Below are 20380 nucleotides of genomic sequence, written 5' to 3'. Positions count from 1 at the left end.
TTAGCCCTATCCCTCATGGGCCGCCTCTAGAAAAGTTATTGGCTACTGGTTGAAGGGCTAATACTACTGCCCATAGAATGAATAGTAGGGGACCCGCACTCTTTATCTCGAATTGTTGCCCATAGAATAGTAGGGGCACCGGCCGACAAGGTCGAAGAATTAATATCTTGCTGGTTACGACCCCGGAACCCTACGGGGCTCCTCCTCATTATTTGATGACTGGATGGCTTATCTCCTAACTTTCGACTGGCCCAGTAGGCCGCTCTTTTCTGTTGACTAGAACTATTGCTCCCCACCCACCCCTAGTTCGAAGGGTTCCTACCCTGGCATTATTGGATTGGTTCGCCCCCGGGGCCTTTCTCGAAATTTGAACATTCGCCAGATATCTCCCGCCTCCTATGGCCCAAGTAATGGTTCAGACAGCTACCGGCGAGACCCAGCATCCCGCCAGTCACTCAATCAATGTGACCGTGAAGCCTGGCAGCTTCTTATGCTTAGGCAACGCTTCTAGGTCTCCGGTTGAAGAGTCGTTCCTAACGAATAAGCCCGTAGAATTGTAGGGGGTTCCGGTGATTAGCGATTAATGGGTGAAGGAGTAGCAATATTGATCGCATTCGCTAATAAAGCCGAGAGTTCGAACTTTATGTCCTCCCACCAATGCCATCAACTATCGAGCCCCTTCCCACCCCCTTAGAATAGTAGGGCTAGCCCCATAGCCTCCTCCAGAATAATAGTGCCATAGGGGCCCTACTATTTGAAGGGAATCAGCTTGCTAGAATAAACGAATAAGCAAATATATTACCTTCCTACTATATCTCCCGCAATTAATCTACCTCCCCCCGCCCCTATCAAATTTGAGGGCGGGGAAGGGCTAGCCCCCTACTATTCGGCAAGGGCCCCCGCCCGGGCGCCCTACAATTCTATGGATTGACTGATTAATTAAGGGGGGCCGGTAGTACCAGAAACTGATCCCTATGCAGGGTGGGAGGGAGAACTAGCCCTACGGTGGGTGGGAGAGATAGTGGCCCGGCCGAAGTGAAGGAATACTCCTCGATTGTCTCGATGAACCGTCGGAATGACTCATCCTTCCGGTTGAGGACTATGGATATGGATTTGGATCTCAGTCTGGCCCCTCTTGCCAACTTATTGTTTAAGAAACTTTTCTCAACTATAGGGGAGTCCGGGGTGATGATGAAGAACTGCCCCAAGGAATGCTTGTGGCTAGGCCAGCACCGAAATAAACCCTCTCATGCAACCTCCCCCCGCACGCACATTAGTGACGTGAGTCGAGTTTCAACTAAAGTCACTCTAGAACAACTATAGTTGGCGGCTAATGCCATGTTGGCCCCCTACCCCGTTCTATGGCATTGGATGGATAGGTGTGGATGATTGATCCATGAGGCCAGCCCAGTGGGAGGTAGATCCCCTACTATTCGGCAAGGGGTGGGCATGTTACGTATAGAATCTTGCCGTCACTCTAGCAGGCTACCATTAATGCCGGGGAACTAGCCTAAGAATAATAGGGCTCGATGATTCTATACGTAACATGCCAACTTTGGCAGGGTGGGTGGTCGCCCCCCTCACCTTCATTCCATTCAGATGAGGGCCTATAGTTCTAGTGGGCTGGGAGGAAGATTAGTTGCCTGGCTAAGAATAGGCGTCACTCTAGCAGGCCCATAGAATGTCGAGGGGACTCGAAGGCTACCCCTACCCCGCCCCGCCCTACAATAACAACTATGATGGGGGGTGCCTAGAGTTTCTTATGGCCAACTAGGGGGCATGTTACGTATAGAATCGTCGACTGAAAGCGAATAGTAGGGCCACCCTCATGGCATGCATGGGGGCAAGGACTGTAGATAAATAGCGGGTGAAAGGAAAGGAAGGAGGTGGCCAACTACCCTACTCTACTACTTACCATCTACCCTACCACCAACACAGAGACCTACCAACAACTAAACTATAGGGGGGCCAGGGGGGCAATATAGCTATTTTATTGGCGGGAGGTAGAACTATATAGAGGGGGGGTGGGGGGGCCGGGGATCGGAGGTTGAGGACATTTAATCAGCCTGGACCGAGGGTTCGCTCCGATGGTGATCGGTGGTTGTGGATGCCATGGATCAAAGGAGTTTTGAGAGTGGGAAATACCACTCGGTCGGTCGATATCTGAATGCCGGTTGAGGCATGTCCGACCCAGTTATGTAGGTAGGGCTCGATCTGTCGGATGTTTCAGCCCCTCCTCCCGGCTCGATCAGAGTAGTTGAGTGATAAATACCACTCGACCTATTGATTGCCCCTATCTATACAACTGGGTCCGGAGGTCATTTATGCGCTCTCCCGCACCATTCCCCCCCACCCCGGGGGAGAGGAGATGGCCTAGACCCAAGCTGGAGAAAGCTGGGGATATTCTAGAAGGAATATCGATGGATGCGTCCATTTGACAGGGACATGATGGAGATGTTACCAAACATGATCCGTCATGGAGTTGATGTCATTTAGTTCATGATGGAGATGTTACCAAGGAGATTAGGCCAAGGAGCATGCCCCAATTATAGTTCACTTTCAATAGCGGTCGAGTCGCTCGAATTGATGCTCGTTCCCTACTATAGATAGGCCGATAGGTGACTAGAAAGAATATCATCCGGCCGGTCGGATCTTATATCCGAGAGAGTTTCTAGTTCCGCAGCACACACTAAGCAGTGTGAGATAGTTGGTTTAGTCCCGTTTGTCGCCCAACGCAACTATATGTCGCAGCCGGGGTGGGGGGTGGGCTATTCGGTTGCCGACCCCGACCATCTCGTCGGATCGATAGCCCGCCAATCAGAGGTGAGCAATCAGAGTTATTCTATTGACTAGCTATATCTTGACTTTAGTTAAACCAGCGGCATGTATTCGCGGTTCTCCCCTTCCGGAATAACTCCCTTTCCATATTCAATTGCTCTCCCTCCCTATAGCCACAATATATGGTAGAAGGGGCTGGCCCCGGGCGGGGGGGGCCCCTACTATTCGCCCGGTGGTTGTCGGGCCCCCCCCCCACTACTACTATATTTGTATTAGTGGTAGTGGGCGTGGTAGTGGGCTCCCTCGATCTGGAAGAACTGATAACTGGGCGGTGGCCCCCAGGGGAATTGGGTGGTTCCTCGGGTGCCCTACTATCTATTCTATAGGGGGAATCGGATTCATCATATTATCAGTAGCCGTACTCTCCAAACAACTATATAAAGGGGGGCGCCCTCCGCAGCCTCTCCTCCCACCCACCCGATTCCCGGAACTAGAATTGCCTAGGGGTGGGAGGGCCCCGGGGGAGCAATAATAGAAAAGAGGGGCTCCTCCCACCCAACGTAGTTCTCCTCCCACCCCGGTTGCAACGGCAAGTGGTTCCCTGGCTAATCTACCGCCCTTAGGCTATCCACCCACCCACCCCTGCCACCCTCCCGGGCACCTTAAACGTTATCTACCTCCCGGGGGGGCCAACTATAGCCGGGTGGGTGGGAACGTTTAAGGTGCCCGGGTGGGAGGACTATATATAGTTGCCCGGCCCCCTATTTCCACCCAACGCGTGGGTGGGAGGAATAATAATAGAAAAGGTCTGGCACTATCGTTCAGGAGAGTCATAACCTCCCGGGAGGGCCCACAGCGTTCCCCACCACCGGCGCTTTTCCTTGTGATCCGGTGGTTTATAACCAAGTTTTTCAAAAGTGAGTACTCAGTTCGCCACCACCGGCCTGGGGTTGGCCTACAAGAGAGCACCTCTCTATAATGGGGGGGTTGGGCCGGTCCAGAAAGAATGAATGCAGGGCTAGTCAGTACTCCTCGATCCGTGTTGTCGGTACGGTATCTACGTAACATGCAAGGTGGGCTAGGGGCCAGTGCTAGTGTAGGGGCTAGTGGTAGGGGGAGCGGATGGGGCAAGAGTAGGTGGTAGGGGGAGGGGCCAGTGCTAGTGGAAGGGCCAGTGGAGGGGGAGGGGCTAGCGGTAGGGGCTAGTGCAAATAGTAAGGGCCAGTGCTAGTAGTAGGGGCGAGGGCCTAAAGAAACTACAGGCTTCTAAGGATGAGGGTTTTCCTGGAGTAGGCGGGTTTCCGTCCAACCTCCACTCCGGGAGAGGGAGGAGCCTTCCGTTGCCCTGAACTGAACTAACTGGGGGGGATTCATCCGTCTACGTCTATAGAGCTGGCTAGACTAGAACTATATGGATATATGGAATGGAATAGTAGGCGTAGGCCCTCGCCTCGAGTAGGAGGGTAATCTCAGAGCGAGAGTCTAGACTCTATCCTATCCTTCCGAGCCTAGCCTAGCCTAGCCTATATACAGGGGCAGGGGTAGGGGCTCCTCTCCTATCTCTATAGATCTATATCCCCTGGGGCTGTGGGCACTATATAGACACAATACAGTTCACAGATATATCCCCTCCACGTTCACTATATCGAGTCAAGTTTGTCTAAGTATGGGGGTGGGGAGGGGCCCCTCCTTCCCCTCCCTAGGAACCATCCAGGCCGAGACGATAGCTTCGGGAATAGTTTGCCCTGAACTATCTATATGGGGATAAGGCGATACCATATATTTAGACCGATCGATACCCAGTTCAGTTGGGTCTGGACCGGAACCAACTATCTGAACTCTAGTCTAGTCAAGTCGGTCCTCCGGGGTATACTCTACTATACTATGCTCTACTCTCTACTAGAGTAGAGAACGACGGCCTAGCCTACTATATCATCAGAGAAAGGTGGAACCGAGTCTCCTACCTACCTAACCTACCTACTCTAGGGGAGCGGGAAGTCGTGGCATACCTGCTCTGCCCGGTTGAGAGAGCTACTGTTCCGTCCCATCGTATTGGCTTTGGGAGAGGGGCAGGTGGGGGTTGGAAGGCTGCTCCGTATGTGGGAAGAGGGATAGAGGGGCGGGCAACTATATAGCTCACTCATGTGACGTACATAGTATGGACTGCATCACTATGAGACTAGGCAACAACAACTATTAGTCGTCGGTCGGGAATGGACTGCATCACTATAGTCTCAGTCGGGATTGAAAGGGGGTGTGGTTTGGGGGCGGGCGATATTTGAGGGGTTTTTGCCTTACCATAGTTAGGGTATTTTCGGGGCCTAAATAAACCAACAATAGAATAGAGGGCCGAACCGGGCCCCTACTATTATATGGGGGAGGTTGCAGCCGGGGGGGCGGTAATAAACTGGATTTTTTGGGTGGCTCAAATGAGGTGAAATACCTCAGGGGGTCCACTTTGTTTGAAAAAGGGTCCACCGGCGGTTCAAAATGGCAGGCAGTTTCCCTAGGCCCCTACTATTCTATGGCCCGGGTGGGGGGGCTATATCTAACTATATTAGCAGCCGGGGGCCCCCCCCACCCCATATATATATATATTAGATTAGAGAGGGGGCCCGAGATAGAGGTAGTTGGGCGGGGGAGATATAGGGGTGCCGACTCTCGACTCTATATGGAGATAGATGGATGGATAGTTGGCTAGAGATAGATAGTTGGCCTGCCGCCATCGTTCGCCGGTGGGCTCAAGGACAAGCACTCGATATAAGGCAGGCCCCCCGGGGCCCACCGCCCACTACACTAATCCTCTCCCCTCACGCCCTACCCCTGTATTGTTGACGAGCAACTGATAGAAATATGGCCGCTCAGAACTATTATTGGCACCTGTCTTCTCTCTCTATCGCTGAGCTGAGCACCATGGACTATCGGTCAGAACGAAGCTCCGCTCTCTCTCTACCGTTAGTACAAACACCTACTGATCGAAGGATAGACCGATGATATCCATATGGCAACTATAGTTCCTCGACCAACCCCTATATCTTATCTCTTATAGTTCTTTCTCTCGGGAGGCCGAGGTCTGAACTAGAACCGAATATATGGGATGGGGCACCCCCGCTCCTATACCTCTATCTCTATCTTTATCTGGGGGGCGAGACCTATCACCCATCTATAGTGAAGATTCCCCACCGCCCTCGTTTCATTCATATGTATGCTAGGGGTGCCTATCCCATATAGTGACGGTATATATATATATATAGTCAGTGGTCGGTAGTTGGTAGTCGGTAGTCGGCAGAGCATCTGGGTGTACTTTTAGGTTTTGGTTGATCTATATAGATGGGAGATGGCGATGGTGAATGATGATGGGGCTATCTTAGTCCAATGGAATCAATATGTACATGTGCCCCCCCGACAATAGCCCAGGGTGGGTGGAACGAAAAGTTGGGTTGGGTGGGAGATGAAGGTTCGGGGCCATAGTTGTTCAGTGTTCGATGTTCGCTTTAGCTCCAGACAGATATGCTAATGCTTGCTATGTTGGGGTTGGTTACCGGGAGAAACTGCCTGCCCCATGTCGGGAATTATGATTCCCCCAATTCCCCTATTTTAGAAAGGCTATTATTTCGATTTCTACAATCCCAACGTAGATAGAGAAAGCTCCATAGCATAGCCTAAATGCAGGGGCAGGGGCGGGATACAGTAGTGACCGAGCCGCGAACAATACTCTTCTTTATCAATAACCCCATAGTCTATATAGAGGGGGTCGACCGCCTTCCTTCCTTCTATATAGACAGTTCAGTCTATATAGATAGATAGGGAGTTCTATCTATGGATTGGAGGAGGAGAGTCGGCGTGAAACGAGAATTGGGTAAGCAGGGCCTCATCTCTAGAACTTCTATAACTAGATTCATGCGCTCTATTCCATTACAGGTTAGGTGCATCTAGAGTGGAGGGTTGGGCGACTCGCCAACTCAACCCATCTATGCTTGGGATGGATAGCGGGGGCCAGACTGCAAGCAAAAATGCGAGGGACTAGACATCAACTAAACTATAGGGGGGGCCGGGGGGGGGGGGTGGGGGGTGATTATCGTGTTGGCATGTTACGTATAGAATCGAGCCCTATTATTCTATTATGAAACTGAACGTCCCACCCCGGCATTAATGTACGCCAAATTAATGACGCCTGCTAGAATGACGCTAGAGGTTTCACTCTAGCCCACCCTGCTTCCCAATCGGCCTCCCACCCCCCCAACTATAGTTGGGGGTATAGTTATTTACTTATTAATTAACACCCAACCCCTAACTAGAATTCCTTATTCTAGCTTCAAATAGCGGGCTTATAAATTGACTGATGCCATTAAGAGGAGAGGGTTCATCTGCATAGAAAGAAATCTCGGGCTGCATAGAGATGCATAAGAGATAGGTCAAGAGATAACCGGTGGGTTTATATCCATGCTATGCATGGTTATCTCTCTGCTGTCACCGCATTACTTATAGGTGGGTTTTCGTGCTGTGACCGCATTTTCCGATGGGTTCTTTTTTTTGCTGTCCATGAATTTCTTCATAAGACTTCCCAATTTGTTTGTGGGTGGCTCCTTAGTTATGAAGATGCTATCCATTTTTCGTCATAATACTTCCCAATTTGTTTGTGGGTGGCTCCTTAGTTATGAAGATGCTATCCATTAGTATCCTTTCATAACGAAATGTCCTTTGAAAAAGTATTCAATTTCCTCTCTATTTCGTCGGTTAACTTCCCCTCTTCCATAATGCCGTGTAGCAATTCGGGTTGTTGCTCTATACCGCTTAAAATGGCTCTTTCATATTGTGAGATTTGTATGAGTGGCATTCGATCACAGAACCCTCTCACAGCAGCATGGGGAACTAGGATTTGTTTTTCAATAGGAGGTGGTGGATATTGCGGTTGTTTCGGAACTTCTGTGAGCCTAGCACCTCTATTTGATAGTGCCTGAGTCGCAGCATCAAGGTCTGACCCGGATTGAGCAAAGGCGGCCACTTCACGGTATTGCGCCGATTCGGGTTTTGAACTACCGCGTACTTGTTTCATAGCTTTCAACTGAGCGGCGGACCCAACGCGACTGACGGGTAAGCCAACGTTAATAGCCGGTCTAATTCCGCGATGGAAGAGCTCTGTTTCCAGACAAATCTGTCCATCTGTAATGGGGATCACATTGGTAGGGATATAGGCCGACACGTCTCCAGCTTGTGTTTCGATTACGGGTAACGCGGTCAAGCTACCCGCACCTGTCTGGTCCGATCGTTTTGCGGCTCTTTCCGATAGACGGGAGTGCGAATAGAAAACATCCCCTGGGAAAGCCTCACGGCCTGGTGGGCGGCGAAGCGATAATGACATTTGTCGATACGCCACCGCCTGTTTACTCGGATCATCATAGATGATTAATGCGTGCATTCCATTATCACGAGAATATTCTCCCATGGCACACCCGGAATATGGGGCCAGAAATTGCGGAGGAGCAGGATCCGAAGCGGTGGCTGCATTGATTACGGAATACTCCAACGCATCCGCTTCCGGGAGAATTTGAACCAATTGGGCCACGGTCGAGCGTTTTTGCCCAATCGCTACATGGACGCGATACACACTATCAGAGGTGCCCGAACTACGGTGGGAGCGCTTCTGGTTTGATATGATATCAATAGCTATAGCGGTTTTCCCAGTTTGCCGGTCTCCAATGATCAGTTCTCGTTGACCACGGCCTATAGGAACCAGGCTATCCACCGCTTTTAACCCTGTTTGCAGAGGTTCGTGCACGGATTTACGTTCGATAATCCCTGGGGCTTTCGCTTCGACACGTCTTCGTTCGGCGGCGCCCTCATCGACCTGTAGTGCCCCTTTTCCATCAATAGGTACTCCCAACGCATCCACCACACGACCTGGCAGGGCCTTTCCCACGGGGACATCCACAATAGATCCAGTCCGCTTGACCAAATCTCCTTCTTTTATGGCAACGTCGTTACCGGATACGACGATACCTACATTCTCATTCTCAAGATTCAACGCTATTCCTTTCACACCGCTGGCAAATTCGACCATTTCCCCAGCTTGAATCTCGTTCAATCCATAGACACGTGCAATCCCATCTCCGACTGAGACCACTCGACCGATCTCATCAACCTTTAGATCGGTCCTATAGTTGGTCATTTTGTTTTCTGATGGAGTAGTGAGTTCCGTGTTCTGTTCTAATAGTTTCAAAAAAATACAAGGCAATAAAATCTAGCAAGGAAGGCCGACACCGGAAGTACTGTAACCGGCTAACTCCCTTCCCGCACAATAGATTGATGCTCAAGCGGATAGACCGTCCACCCAGTGCCGCTACCCACTTCTACCAAGGCTGGGAATGGCGACGGCGAAGGCGGCGACGACCGGGAGGGAATGTTATGCAATCGTGGAAATGCCATGTCGGGTGCCCCCGGAATGAACAAATTCCCAAATCATCAATACAATTAATCAACATTTCGGGAACGGGGAACTAGGAGTTGGTTCTCAAAAGTTAGGGGCGGCGCCACGTTAGTCGAGAAGGAAGGCGAGCTTTGAACTGATGACTTCTTGCAGCTATGGTTCCAAAAGAAGAGTTGATACATATGCGTGAAGACCCCGGAGCTCGAGATTCTATACGTAACATGCCAACTATCATCCACCTGCCATAGAATAGTAGGGGCCCACCCCGACCTACCAGAATAGTAGGGGCAACATTATAGGCATGTTACGTATAGAATCGAGAAGGCCCATAGAATTGGGCGGGGCCCCATAGAATAGTAGGGCCTAGATTGAGCCTAAAGAAACCGAGAGGGATTGATTCGACTTTGAGGCAACCTCATTCCCCACCCTAACCGGTTCCCTCCTCGAACCCGGGTCATTTATGCATTAACGCCTTGTGGGGGCTCCTAGACCCCCGTAGCCTAACGTAGCCTCGATAGCCCCCCGATTCCGGATCCTCCATTGCCGATCACTTCTTATTCTCACCCCTTTCCCAAACCCTCCCTGCCCACCTTTCAATCGAATTGAGAGAGGCAGGCCCCAGCTAATACAAGTAGTGACTAGCTCCGCCCCTACCGGTGTAAAGGATAGATGATCTCATCTCGGGCCGGTGCTATCTTCACTTCATCCGGGAACGAAACAATAAGAATAAGAATGTGCCGTCTACGGATCGAATAATCCGATCGCCAGGGTGGGTTAGGGGAGATAGGCAATGTTGAATTTCTCAATAAACCCCAAAAACTTCCCCTTAGAATAGTAGGGCCCACCCCACTGGTCCAACTGAACCCTGCATTCGACCTTCGCTTTAATCTGCTTAGATGTCAACTGGGTCTTGGGTGAAGAAACTGCCTCCTTTACTTATACTTAAACTACCGTGGGTTAGACTGCTCGCCTCGGATCCGTATTCGGGACTGGAACAAGTTCTCGATTGGGAGGGGATGCTCCTGGTTCTGCCTTAGCTGCTGTTGGTGAATATGCTGGGGTCATTCACAGGTTCTGGCACGGGCAAGGATGTTGGGTGATGAAACGGTAGCTTCTGCATTCACCCCTGCCCATACAGATACTGCCACCTTCGCTTCTGCAGGCACGGGATCTGGGACTGGAATAGGGGAAACTAGTGCTGATGACACCCTTGTCCCCGGTTCAGACGCTGCTGAATCCGCTGGTTCTGGAACTACACTACATATGGGTATGAAACCGGAGCTGCAGGCTATGACTTTGCTACTGTTACTGATGGTGCTGGATCAACCGCTGGGTCAAATGCATCATTAACTGAATCTGCTCGGACTATTACTTACCCAGCAGCTCCGTTATCCAGTGCGCTTTGAGATAAGTTTTATTCGCCACACCCCACTCCCAAGTCACGCTCAGATAAACCCCGTAGGGGCTAGATCCAGCCAAAGAAGGTCCGCTTCCTAAGCGCCTATTCCACCCGGCTTCAAAAACAGAATAGGTTCGGGGCCTCCCACCCAGCAAATCTTTCTCGCCAATACCCCCCACCCAACCCGGGCCAGATTCTATACGTAACATGCCCACGGGCCTATTGTTTAGGGCTCTCTTAGTCGGCCTTCCGGAGTTCAACAACGCGCCCCGTAGGGCAATTCCCGGGTGGGAGGCCCCTACTATTCTATGGCTAGTTGATGGGTGGGGGGTTATGTTCTGCGCACCTCGCACATAAAGGTAACAGTATCTCTCTCTGCGAGCCAGCCACTATAGATAGTAGGGCCTCTTTTTTCCACCTCGTTTAGTGCCGTGTTGTTGGTAATAGGCTATAATAAAAATATGTTCACTAAATAAAATGTGGGTATCCCTGCCTATCGATGTTTCCCTCCCCTGCCCAATATGCAATGATTCCTGCCCATTATGTGTCTTCCGGCTCCTACTACTATGTATGTTTCCCTTCTTATCCTGCCATGTGTATTGCTCCTGCTATGCTCTTGCTATGTGTCTTGTGCCATCATGTGTTTTCTCCCTGCCGTATGTAGTAGTTTCCCCCCAGTCCCCTGCCAATGTTGTACTTCCTGCCCATCGATGTGCTTCTTTCTGTTCCTGCCGTGTATCCTCTTGATGTTGTAGAGCTGTGGCGATAGAGGTGCTTTACTCTAGTGGGTTGCTGGTTTTTGTGTGCTTTGCATCGTTGATTGTTGTATTTGTATTCCTTTCCTTCCTTGATTTCAATGACTCCTTTTGTCTGCTCTCACTCGACGAATTGGACAACAGGCTTTGGGCTATACTGCCTTATCGAACCAATGCCCTGTAGGGATGGCCTTCTCGAGTTGATGCCTACGGGCACTCCCACCTGACTGAGGTTGATGCTATAAACCTGGGGGTAGGGGGGCAGAGGCACGTAGGGGCCTGCAGGGTGGGAGGCCCCTACTATTCTAAGGGCGGCCCCTGCCAAATAGGCGGCGGCCTAAGGGTGGGTGGGAAACTATAGGAAAGGGAATGGCTAGTTGGAAAGGGTGGGAGGAAGATAAAGCAGTAGGTGGGAGGAATAGTGCCGTCGGGAGTAACCGGGAATTGCCTTACTCTAGCAGGCCCATATAATTTGAGGGGCCCTTCAAATAGTAGGGGGGGTGGGTGGGAGGAAGAAGCGCCAGGGGCGTTGATTACGGTTCTAGTGGCTTATTTTCCAGCATCAGTCGCTCCTGAGACAAAATGAAGGGGATCTCTAGATCAGATACATCCGGCCACCAGTGGGAAAAAATGAAGGGGAGTATCGACCCTCTTGTGCCTGAGAACTGCCCCTACCGGCTATTAACTGGCATCGGCCGGCTCAACTGTCGTATTCTCAGGCCTGGTCAGAGCAATAGAATAAGCACTACCTATTACTTTGCTCCCCCTCCTTCTTCTCCGAATTGCCCCCCCAATATATCCGCCCCCCCACCAACTAGATCCTCAACATGGGAGGGAGAATAATGGCTGGCATTTTGTTACCATTTGAAATGTCCAAAACAGCATTGATGCTTAACCCACAGTTTACGAATTCGACATAGATGTTAAGTTCCCGGCATTATGATTTCTCTATCCTAGTTAAGCCCCCGCTTCTGAATGAGACTATGATGGTCTGGTCCCAGATTCTGAATTGGGCCATGATGTCCCGCCCCAGCTTTCGCCCTACGGGGACTCTCCTGGACATTACTATTGAAGAAAAGGAGGATAGAACCGCCCCCTTTCCTATGCGTGAGGCTTTCTGAACGGGAAGGGAAGGGCGCAGCTCTGTGAGAAGGTGCCTCCCAATCCTCAAAGAATGCTTCTGTTCCCCTACAATATCCGTATCTGGGCTGGGGAGATAGATTACCACCGGAGCGAGGGGGGAAGTCGTGAACTCTCCCTATATACAACCTGGTCTGTCGCGCCGTCGCCCCTCTCGGGCGAATCTCTCTATTCTCAAAGCTGGACCTACGCACTCGTAAGTACCTATCCATCCACGGCGCACTCCATGGTTGTGGGTGGTGGCTGCTCCGGACCCATTAATCCGTGCCCTCCAGCTTCAGCATATCGAGAAGCGTGACGAAGCGGCCCTACTAACTAACTAATAGATGTGATCTTTATTCTTTTCCCGGTCCAGCTGGGGGGATCATGAGAAGGTTCCTCTCTATTGATCAAGCTTCGGACCACCCAGCTCCACGAGCGCCCTACCCGGCCATAAGCATGCATACTTTGAAGGGGGATCGACCCGGCATTATTCTGGGTTTATCAAGCAAAAAAAACCCCTTCCCCCTACCGGGCTAGCAGGCTAATTAATTAACAATAACTGTCCCCTTTTCATGGCACTTAAGGTGTCCTTACCTTACCTTAGTGCCAGTGGGGGTGGGGGTGGCTGCGCCGCCGGAACGAGCTATTTGAAAGGGCGGCGGCTTATAGCAGCGACTTACTCGACGTTCCCTTCGAGCTGTACAAGGGCAAGGGATTACCGCAAGGCTCACTAACCCCGGTCCATCGGGATACCTATTCTTCCCTGTCGGTTCAAAACCCGGCCTCTCCATCTAGAATCCGCCAGTAGGTACCTACTGGAATGGTTTGGTATGGTAGTCCCTTCACGTGCTGGGCCTCGGGGCGCACTCTTCGAGATGCGGATAGTGAGCAGGTGGAGCTGCCCCGCACATCCGTGTGGTTCGTTTTCGTATTATGAGCTCCATCCCCACAACCTTCATCCTCCCCCCCCCGGGTGGGCTAGCTATCCCTTCTCCGTCCAGTCCGCTGGCCCGCCGCCCTTTAGATCCGTAGATCGCGGACGGGACGGTATCTACCCGTGGTCATTCCCCCCCTTGTCCCCCCGTCATTAGTCTTCCCCTCCCCGGACTGTAGCCCTAATCAATCCCCGAGTCTTCTGCTTCTATCTCATCCCCCTTCTCGCTAGTTAGTCAGCTGCTCCTCTTACATCCCCTTTTTGAATAGAGAGAGCAACCCGATTCACTGCCTTCCTCTACGCCTAATCATTCCGAATGTCTATCCATTCTGGCAACAAACACGGGCACCAAATCCCAGCATCAGACCTTGTCATTTAAAGCATCGCTCTCCTATCCCCTCCCCTCCCTATCGGTTTAGATAAGCACTCAACCGATCATATTACATATAGAATATCGGTCGAGTGTCCACCTATTGTTTCTGGACGGCATCCCCTTTCAAATGTTTTCAATTAAAGGTCGAGTGTCAAAATTAGGCGGCCATCCCCGGTCGAGACTCTCTCCTCCGGACCCTATCCCAATCTTTTTGAGGTCGAGCTCTCTCTCTCTCTCCCAGGTGCCTCGGCCATAGTGATATTCCGTAGATAACCTCAGATGTCGTATTATATACGGAATATCAAGATGCATCCATGTTACGTATAATAGATGAATAGAGATATAATAGAGTGTAAATGCGCCCGGGGCGGGTGATTGAGAAAGCGGCAAGATTCGACGTCAATCGAGTGGCGTTGAAAAGGCCGGGCCGCGCTCTCGCTCTCCTCTCCCCGGCTATTTGAAAGGCTAAAGGCCTTTAAAGGGTGGGAGCTTTTTGAGAGGGCTTTTCAATCTAGCTATAGCCACAAGGAAAATGCCTTAATCCGATCTATAGAGTGAAGAAGGGGTTCCTTTGGAGAGCTCCCATAGCCGGTGGCCGGCATGCGGGTTCAAGAAGATCTAAAGCTTCCTTCCCTCCTAAAGTTTCCGCAGCGCTGTAGAGTTCAAAGATGGTGACGACGTCTTATACTATAAAGGTCGGTCCCTATGCCCGGAGCGGACCAAGAGACGAACTCTAGAGTTGTTCAACATGATGCGCTTCAAAAAGCGGGGTGGGAACGGCTGGAGGAGCAATCGTCCCATCCTCCAATGAACAGTAATTGATGGGTCCAATCAGTAATTCCTCTTACCGACGGAAGCCGCCGGGATAGACATGCTCTTTCATCGTCCCTAGCAGAGGCATTGGAGATACTGGCAGGGAAGACATTGGAGGAGATATTGAGCATTATGTGGGAGAGGGAGATACCGGACATGCGGAGGGAGATACCGGACATGTGGAAGAGGGAGATGGAGATACCGGACATGTGGGAGGGGGAGCTGCCGGACATCATGTGGAAAGAGATACTGGAATGTGGGAGGAGGAGATACCGGACATCATCATGCGGGAGAGGGAGAGATGGGAGGAGATACCGGACATCATCATCACGTGGAAGAAAGGGAATGCAGGTGGCAGATAGAGAATGTGTGGTTGACCGGCTAACCCCGGGCGGGGCCCCATTACAACTCCTCCATGACTACCGCCCTTTAGACTCGAGTGCCCTATATTACTCGGGACCACCGCCTGTAAGCTTGAGTCCGAGAGGGTCTCACCTCAACCGGTTCAACAGCGGGATCCACTGGATGACCAACTGGTTCAACAACAGTATTCCTACCCTGCTGGGGAAGCAGGGTGGGAATAATAGATGACATGGCGAGATTAGATGACATGGCGAGATCCCATCCATGCCTTTCCCGCTACAGGTGGAGGGGGAGGGAGAGGAACGAACGCTCGACCGGGGGATGGGAGAGGACGGGGAGTCGGATACGAAGAGAAAGGCATATGGTCCGGGCATGGGATCAAAAGGGGGAATAGTTTAGGGTGAGAAAGGGTAGCTGTGACGGCAACAGATCTGTCTCCTGTTCCTCCAGCCATGACGGCTCGAGATGTCCCGAAGCTTCCATTTCTTTCCGGGGAAACAGATCTCCTATCCCCTCATCGGCTGCTCATTCCCCTGATGACCACATGGTGGACCTGGATCCGTGGTAGGACATCATCTCCGGTATCCATCGACAGATGATGAGAGGGGGGCGGCAGGAAAGCTGGATCGAAAAGCATGTGCAGATCTTATCTCCATGCAGGAGTCTAGGTGCAGGAGAGAATGCATCAGCAGGTAGTTCCGGTCTACGTGCAAGAGGGAATGATGCATCAGCGTTCCATCATCATCTTCTACGGTTCGTCGGGCAGACCATCACCATCTTCTATTGCCACCATCTTATATGTCCACCATCTTCCACTATTATGGTTCTGGTGCAGTGATAGACTCAACGTTTGAGGGGGAGGGAGACGCGGGCCACTCGACCAACTTTTATCCCTCAACCCACCCTTCGGGACAATCGACTAGCGGGAGAGGAGGAGGTTTACCTGCTCGACCAGCGGGAGAGGAGCGACAAGCCGGAGGGTTCGGAGCAGAAGCCACTCGACAAGACAAGCCACTCGACCAACTTTTATCCCTCAACCCACCCTTCGGAGCTTGGTCCCTACCTCTTCGGTAATCGGAGTTTGGTAATCAGAGCGATCTCGGTAATCGGAGTGATCGAGTCCAGTGATGGGGAGATCCGTGCGGGAAGATGGGTGATCGGAGTGGTTGGGCGTGCCAACAGGGAAGATCGGTAATCGGAGTGGTAGGGCGGGAGGGACAGGGGTGCATAGGCAGTAGTCGATTGAATTGAAGCAGCTGCACCCATCACGTTTATCGGACCCCATGGCAGTAGTCGTCAATTTAATCTCACCCAACGCCGCCGCGTGCCGGGTTTATCGGAGTATTGACAGCTAGGAAGGAGGGGGGATTATTCCCGGATCCGGCAAACTATGGAACGGGGGTTCGAACAAGCGCCCGTAGGGACGGTTCGGATCAAACAGCATCCGACGACTTGGGCCTTTGAACTATAATAAGACGGGTCGTGGCTTGATCCATCATAAACAGCTCCCGTCTTCGTTGACCGAACTGAGTATATACGGCACTTCAGCCCCCCCTGCATTTATTATGTGGTTATTAATCTTTAAGCATGTCAATTTGATTGAATTCTAAATGCCCTACTATTCTAATAAGCGGCGATTCGAAGCTATCATAATGAGGACTATAGTTGGAATCGGTTCTGTAAAGCAACGGCATTTAGCGGCGGCGAATAGCTCCGATTCCTTTATATAAATAGGTTGGGATTCCCTTGATATCGGGCCTTACTGAAAAAAGAATAATAGGGGAACCTTTCTCCTCTGTTATTACAGGTTCTACTAGATTCCGCCCTACTCTTATTATGGTTCAAACGCACATCACATGCTGACAAGGTTTATATAGACGGATTAAGAAGGGGTACGAAGATTGGTTGCCCTACCCCTACCCCTACAATTGGCAATTGGCAATTGGTAGCAAACTCAATAATAATAGCCGGGCTTTTCTATAGAATTCGGGGGCGGGCGAAACACCATTTCTTACTAGTGATTGCTTACTACGGTTCCTATTGAAGCATTTCGAGCCAACAATAATCGCCCTACTATTATTATTTGCGCCTGAAAGGGAAATACTCAATTTAGCATATACGTGGGAGCAAATAAAAGAAGCTGCCCCGAAAGGCTTTCCCATCGTTAGTAAGCCTTACTATTCAATCTATCCCGAAGGGGAATCATCGAAATAGTTATTATATAGTGCCGGGTCGCCCTACTATTATTATTATTATTTGGCGGTTGAAACATCTGAAATTAGAGACAGCGGGCCCAATAGCGAGAGCAACCACCTTAGGAAGCTTGCAATCAATAGTTGGACCATTACCTCTTTCTATCAATCGTATCTATGGGGCCCGGCGAGTGTAGGCGGCATCGGATCAACGTGTTATTCCTTAGCGTCCCACTAATAGAGCGAGCAACCGGAAATGATAGGCAGTTCTTATTACTATTTAAGGGAATCATAACCTCTACAAAATCCCATCGCCCTCTTTGTTATTATTTGCTGGTGAGCCCAGAAGAAACGGAGATGCAAGTAAGCGAAGGTAGGCCCAGGCATTAGAATCTCAGTTTCGTTACTCCAATCCTCCCTCTAAACCAACTTAGTATATCAGTAAGCATTTTCAACCAATAGCTAGCCCTACTATTATGAATTGTAAATAAGCTAAAAGATAGAGGGGCATTGACCTTTCTGAACGGGTGGGGGATAGAGGCCCGCCCAGTGAAATGCTTTTCCCCGTGCCGGCCTTCTCTCCTTCAGTAGTTAAGTAGAGCCGGACTCGAGTATTATTTATGCTTAGTTGGCAAGGAGGTTTAGTTCCAGCTATCTCGCCTTAAATAATAAGAATAATAATAGCGCTTTCTATTATGGGGCGAGAGTCAATCCAGGATCTGAGGTTATGCCATCTAGCATGCGCTTTTATATAGAATAATTGGTTGGGCAAGAACGATTTGTAAATCATAGGTTGGGGTGTGGGTTATTATATTACACTTGAAAACCCCCTTGTTCATTTAGAATAGTGTTTGCCCGGCTTTTTATCGACGGGAGTGTAATATAATATGAGGCGAGATGGAGGAATTGTATTATCTCATTCTCTCGTGTTCACCCAAACTCCTACCCAGCCCCCCAACCGCCAAACAAAATACAGATCTTCTCTTCCCAGCAGATTATGATTCGATTCTATAAATCGTATTAACTAGGGTTTGTCGCTGCGCCGCATGATCCCATACGTAATATGGTAAGAAGAATAAACGTAATATGAATTGAGTTCTTTGATGCCGGCCGCCCACCACCTTGCGGTTGGCCAGGAGATCGAGCGCCCCTACTATTCTATGGGCCGTGGTGGGTCAACACAAGCTGGGGATTATGGCTGCATTTTGCCTCGAAAGTTGAAACGCCGCCGCCCCCTACTATTTTAAGGCTTTCCCTGTCTTCATGAAGAAACTTTAAGAAAGGTCTTAATAGCTTTAATCCTTGAAAGGGATCGAGACCCAGCACTAGTAGCAGCCCTACGGGGAACCAGTTGACTAAACAGTCGATTATGCAGATGTTTACCGAGTGAAAGGAGCACCCCTATCAGTTGACCAAGTGAAAGATCGAGACCCAGCAGGACTAGAGACAGTTAGAGATCGAGATGAATAGCTCATAGCATATCCATACGCAGGTCCAGATACAGATGATCCAACTACGGATTGATACCTAGACCCATATCCAGATCATACAGCGAGACCCGGGTTTTGACCCATCACTATTAGTAGCAAGCACCCCCGAGTGGGATGATGACATGTTCCCCGTCCATAGGTAGGTCCATGGGTAGATAAAGCCGCCGCTATTCCACGCCATCCTTAGAAAACGCACCCTAGGTCTTGGTAGCATACCCGTGATAGGCGTACCCATACGTTGAGATTCTTCCCCGTCCCCGAGGGGCTTTCCTGGCCCGTGGTTAGTAGCCCTTCCCTTCGCTTAGTTTCATATTCATATGACCTTCGTGATCGTTATGCAGTCCTTAGTGATCGTGCTCCAGTTTATGCTGTTCGGGATCGAGACCCATAGCCTACAGTAGCAGGAGATCCGGTTGGCTCAGTAGTTGACAGTATATTCAGTAGTTCCAGCTCCTTATGATGCTCGTAGTCCAGTTCCGGCCAGGTAAAGATCCAGTAATAGGTGCATCAGTAGAGTATGTTGACCCAGTCGATGAAGCACTAGTTTAAGCCATTGATACGGAACCACCTCCTATAGTAGAGTCAGTAGCTTGCCTAGTTTCTCCAGACCCATGAGTAGTACCAAGTGCAGTAGATCCAGGTGCAGGAGCAGATGGAGCATACCTAGGAGAAGTTACAGGTACAGATGAAACAGTTGATAGAGCACTAGGAACAGATCCATATGCGCATGTTTAAGATCGATACCCAGGCACACCAGCCGGAGGAGAAAGACATAGAGCCATCTTCTCGTCGGACACTAGTTAACGATTCAGATGTTCGTGGTCGAGATAGGGGTTCTGACCCTCATGCGCGAGATCGGGATAGGGAGCGAGATTAAGAGACTGACCTGCTCTACTTAAGGTAAGAGTTCACCTGCCTGCAGAGACAGAAGCAAAGGTAGGAGTAGCAGAGGCTGGGGTAGTGCCATACCTAGTCCCATATCCATATCAGGATCAAGACCCAGCATCATCAGTAGCACCAATACCAATAGTTGAATCAGAGCTACCAGCACCAGTACTAGTTGCTTCAGTCAATTAAGCTGTTGATACCGGAGTACGAATAAGCACCTAATCATGTGTTTTTTGCTACTTTTGGACGATTGGTCGAAGAAGGAACGTAGAGAGAGCGTAGTGATCGAATCACCGCATAAATTGATCACCAAAAATGATGATTTTGACTTACTCTAGCAGGCGTACATTAATGCCGGGGTGGAGATCAAATTGACACTTATATCCGACACGCTCGAGCAGATCCAGCATTTTGGTAGCAGCATAAGTAGATGTTGCAGTCGATTCAGTAGTTCCTGAGTTTGATTCTGTCGATTATGAGTTTGAGTCAGTTAGTTATGCAGTAGATTCTATTGAAGCAGCATCAGTAGATCCAGTTGTTTATGCGGTTGGTCCAGCCACCACATGGTACGAACGAACCACTGCATGGGGGACACGAACCACCACCTGGTGAACCATCGCATGGGGAACGACCACCTTATGGTGAACAGTAGCCCCCCTATGGTGAACAGCAGCCACCTTATGGTTAACCGACTAGAGGAGAACCACGTGGAGAACCACCTAGCGATGGATAGCCGCCTAGTGATGGGGAACTACATAATAGATAGAGAACTTCCTAACGGCGAACTACTACATGAAGGAGAACTAGAGTTGCCACCACATATGGGAAACTACCACCTAGCCCCTA

General features: G+C 50.4%; 1 protein-coding gene across 1 annotated transcript; it reads right to left on the bottom strand.

Moving 5' to 3' along the window:
- Positions 1–7302: 7302 nt before the first annotated feature.
- On the bottom strand, positions 7303–10792 carry LOC131873421 (ATP synthase subunit alpha, mitochondrial-like). The gene has a single exon (XM_059216325.1). The coding sequence runs from the start codon at positions 8945–8947 to the stop codon at positions 7463–7465; it is 1485 nt and encodes a 494-aa protein (XP_059072308.1). The 5' UTR covers positions 8948–10792; the 3' UTR covers positions 7303–7462.
- Positions 10793–20380: the final 9588 nt, after the last annotated feature.

Source organism: Cryptomeria japonica, unplaced genomic scaffold, assembly GCF_030272615.1.
Source record: "Cryptomeria japonica unplaced genomic scaffold, Sugi_1.0 HiC_scaffold_1697, whole genome shotgun sequence".
Lineage (NCBI taxonomy): Eukaryota > Viridiplantae > Streptophyta > Pinopsida > Cupressales > Cupressaceae > Cryptomeria > Cryptomeria japonica.
Note: the sequence above shows the minus strand (reverse complement) of the source record. Positions and strands in the feature narration are given on the sequence as shown.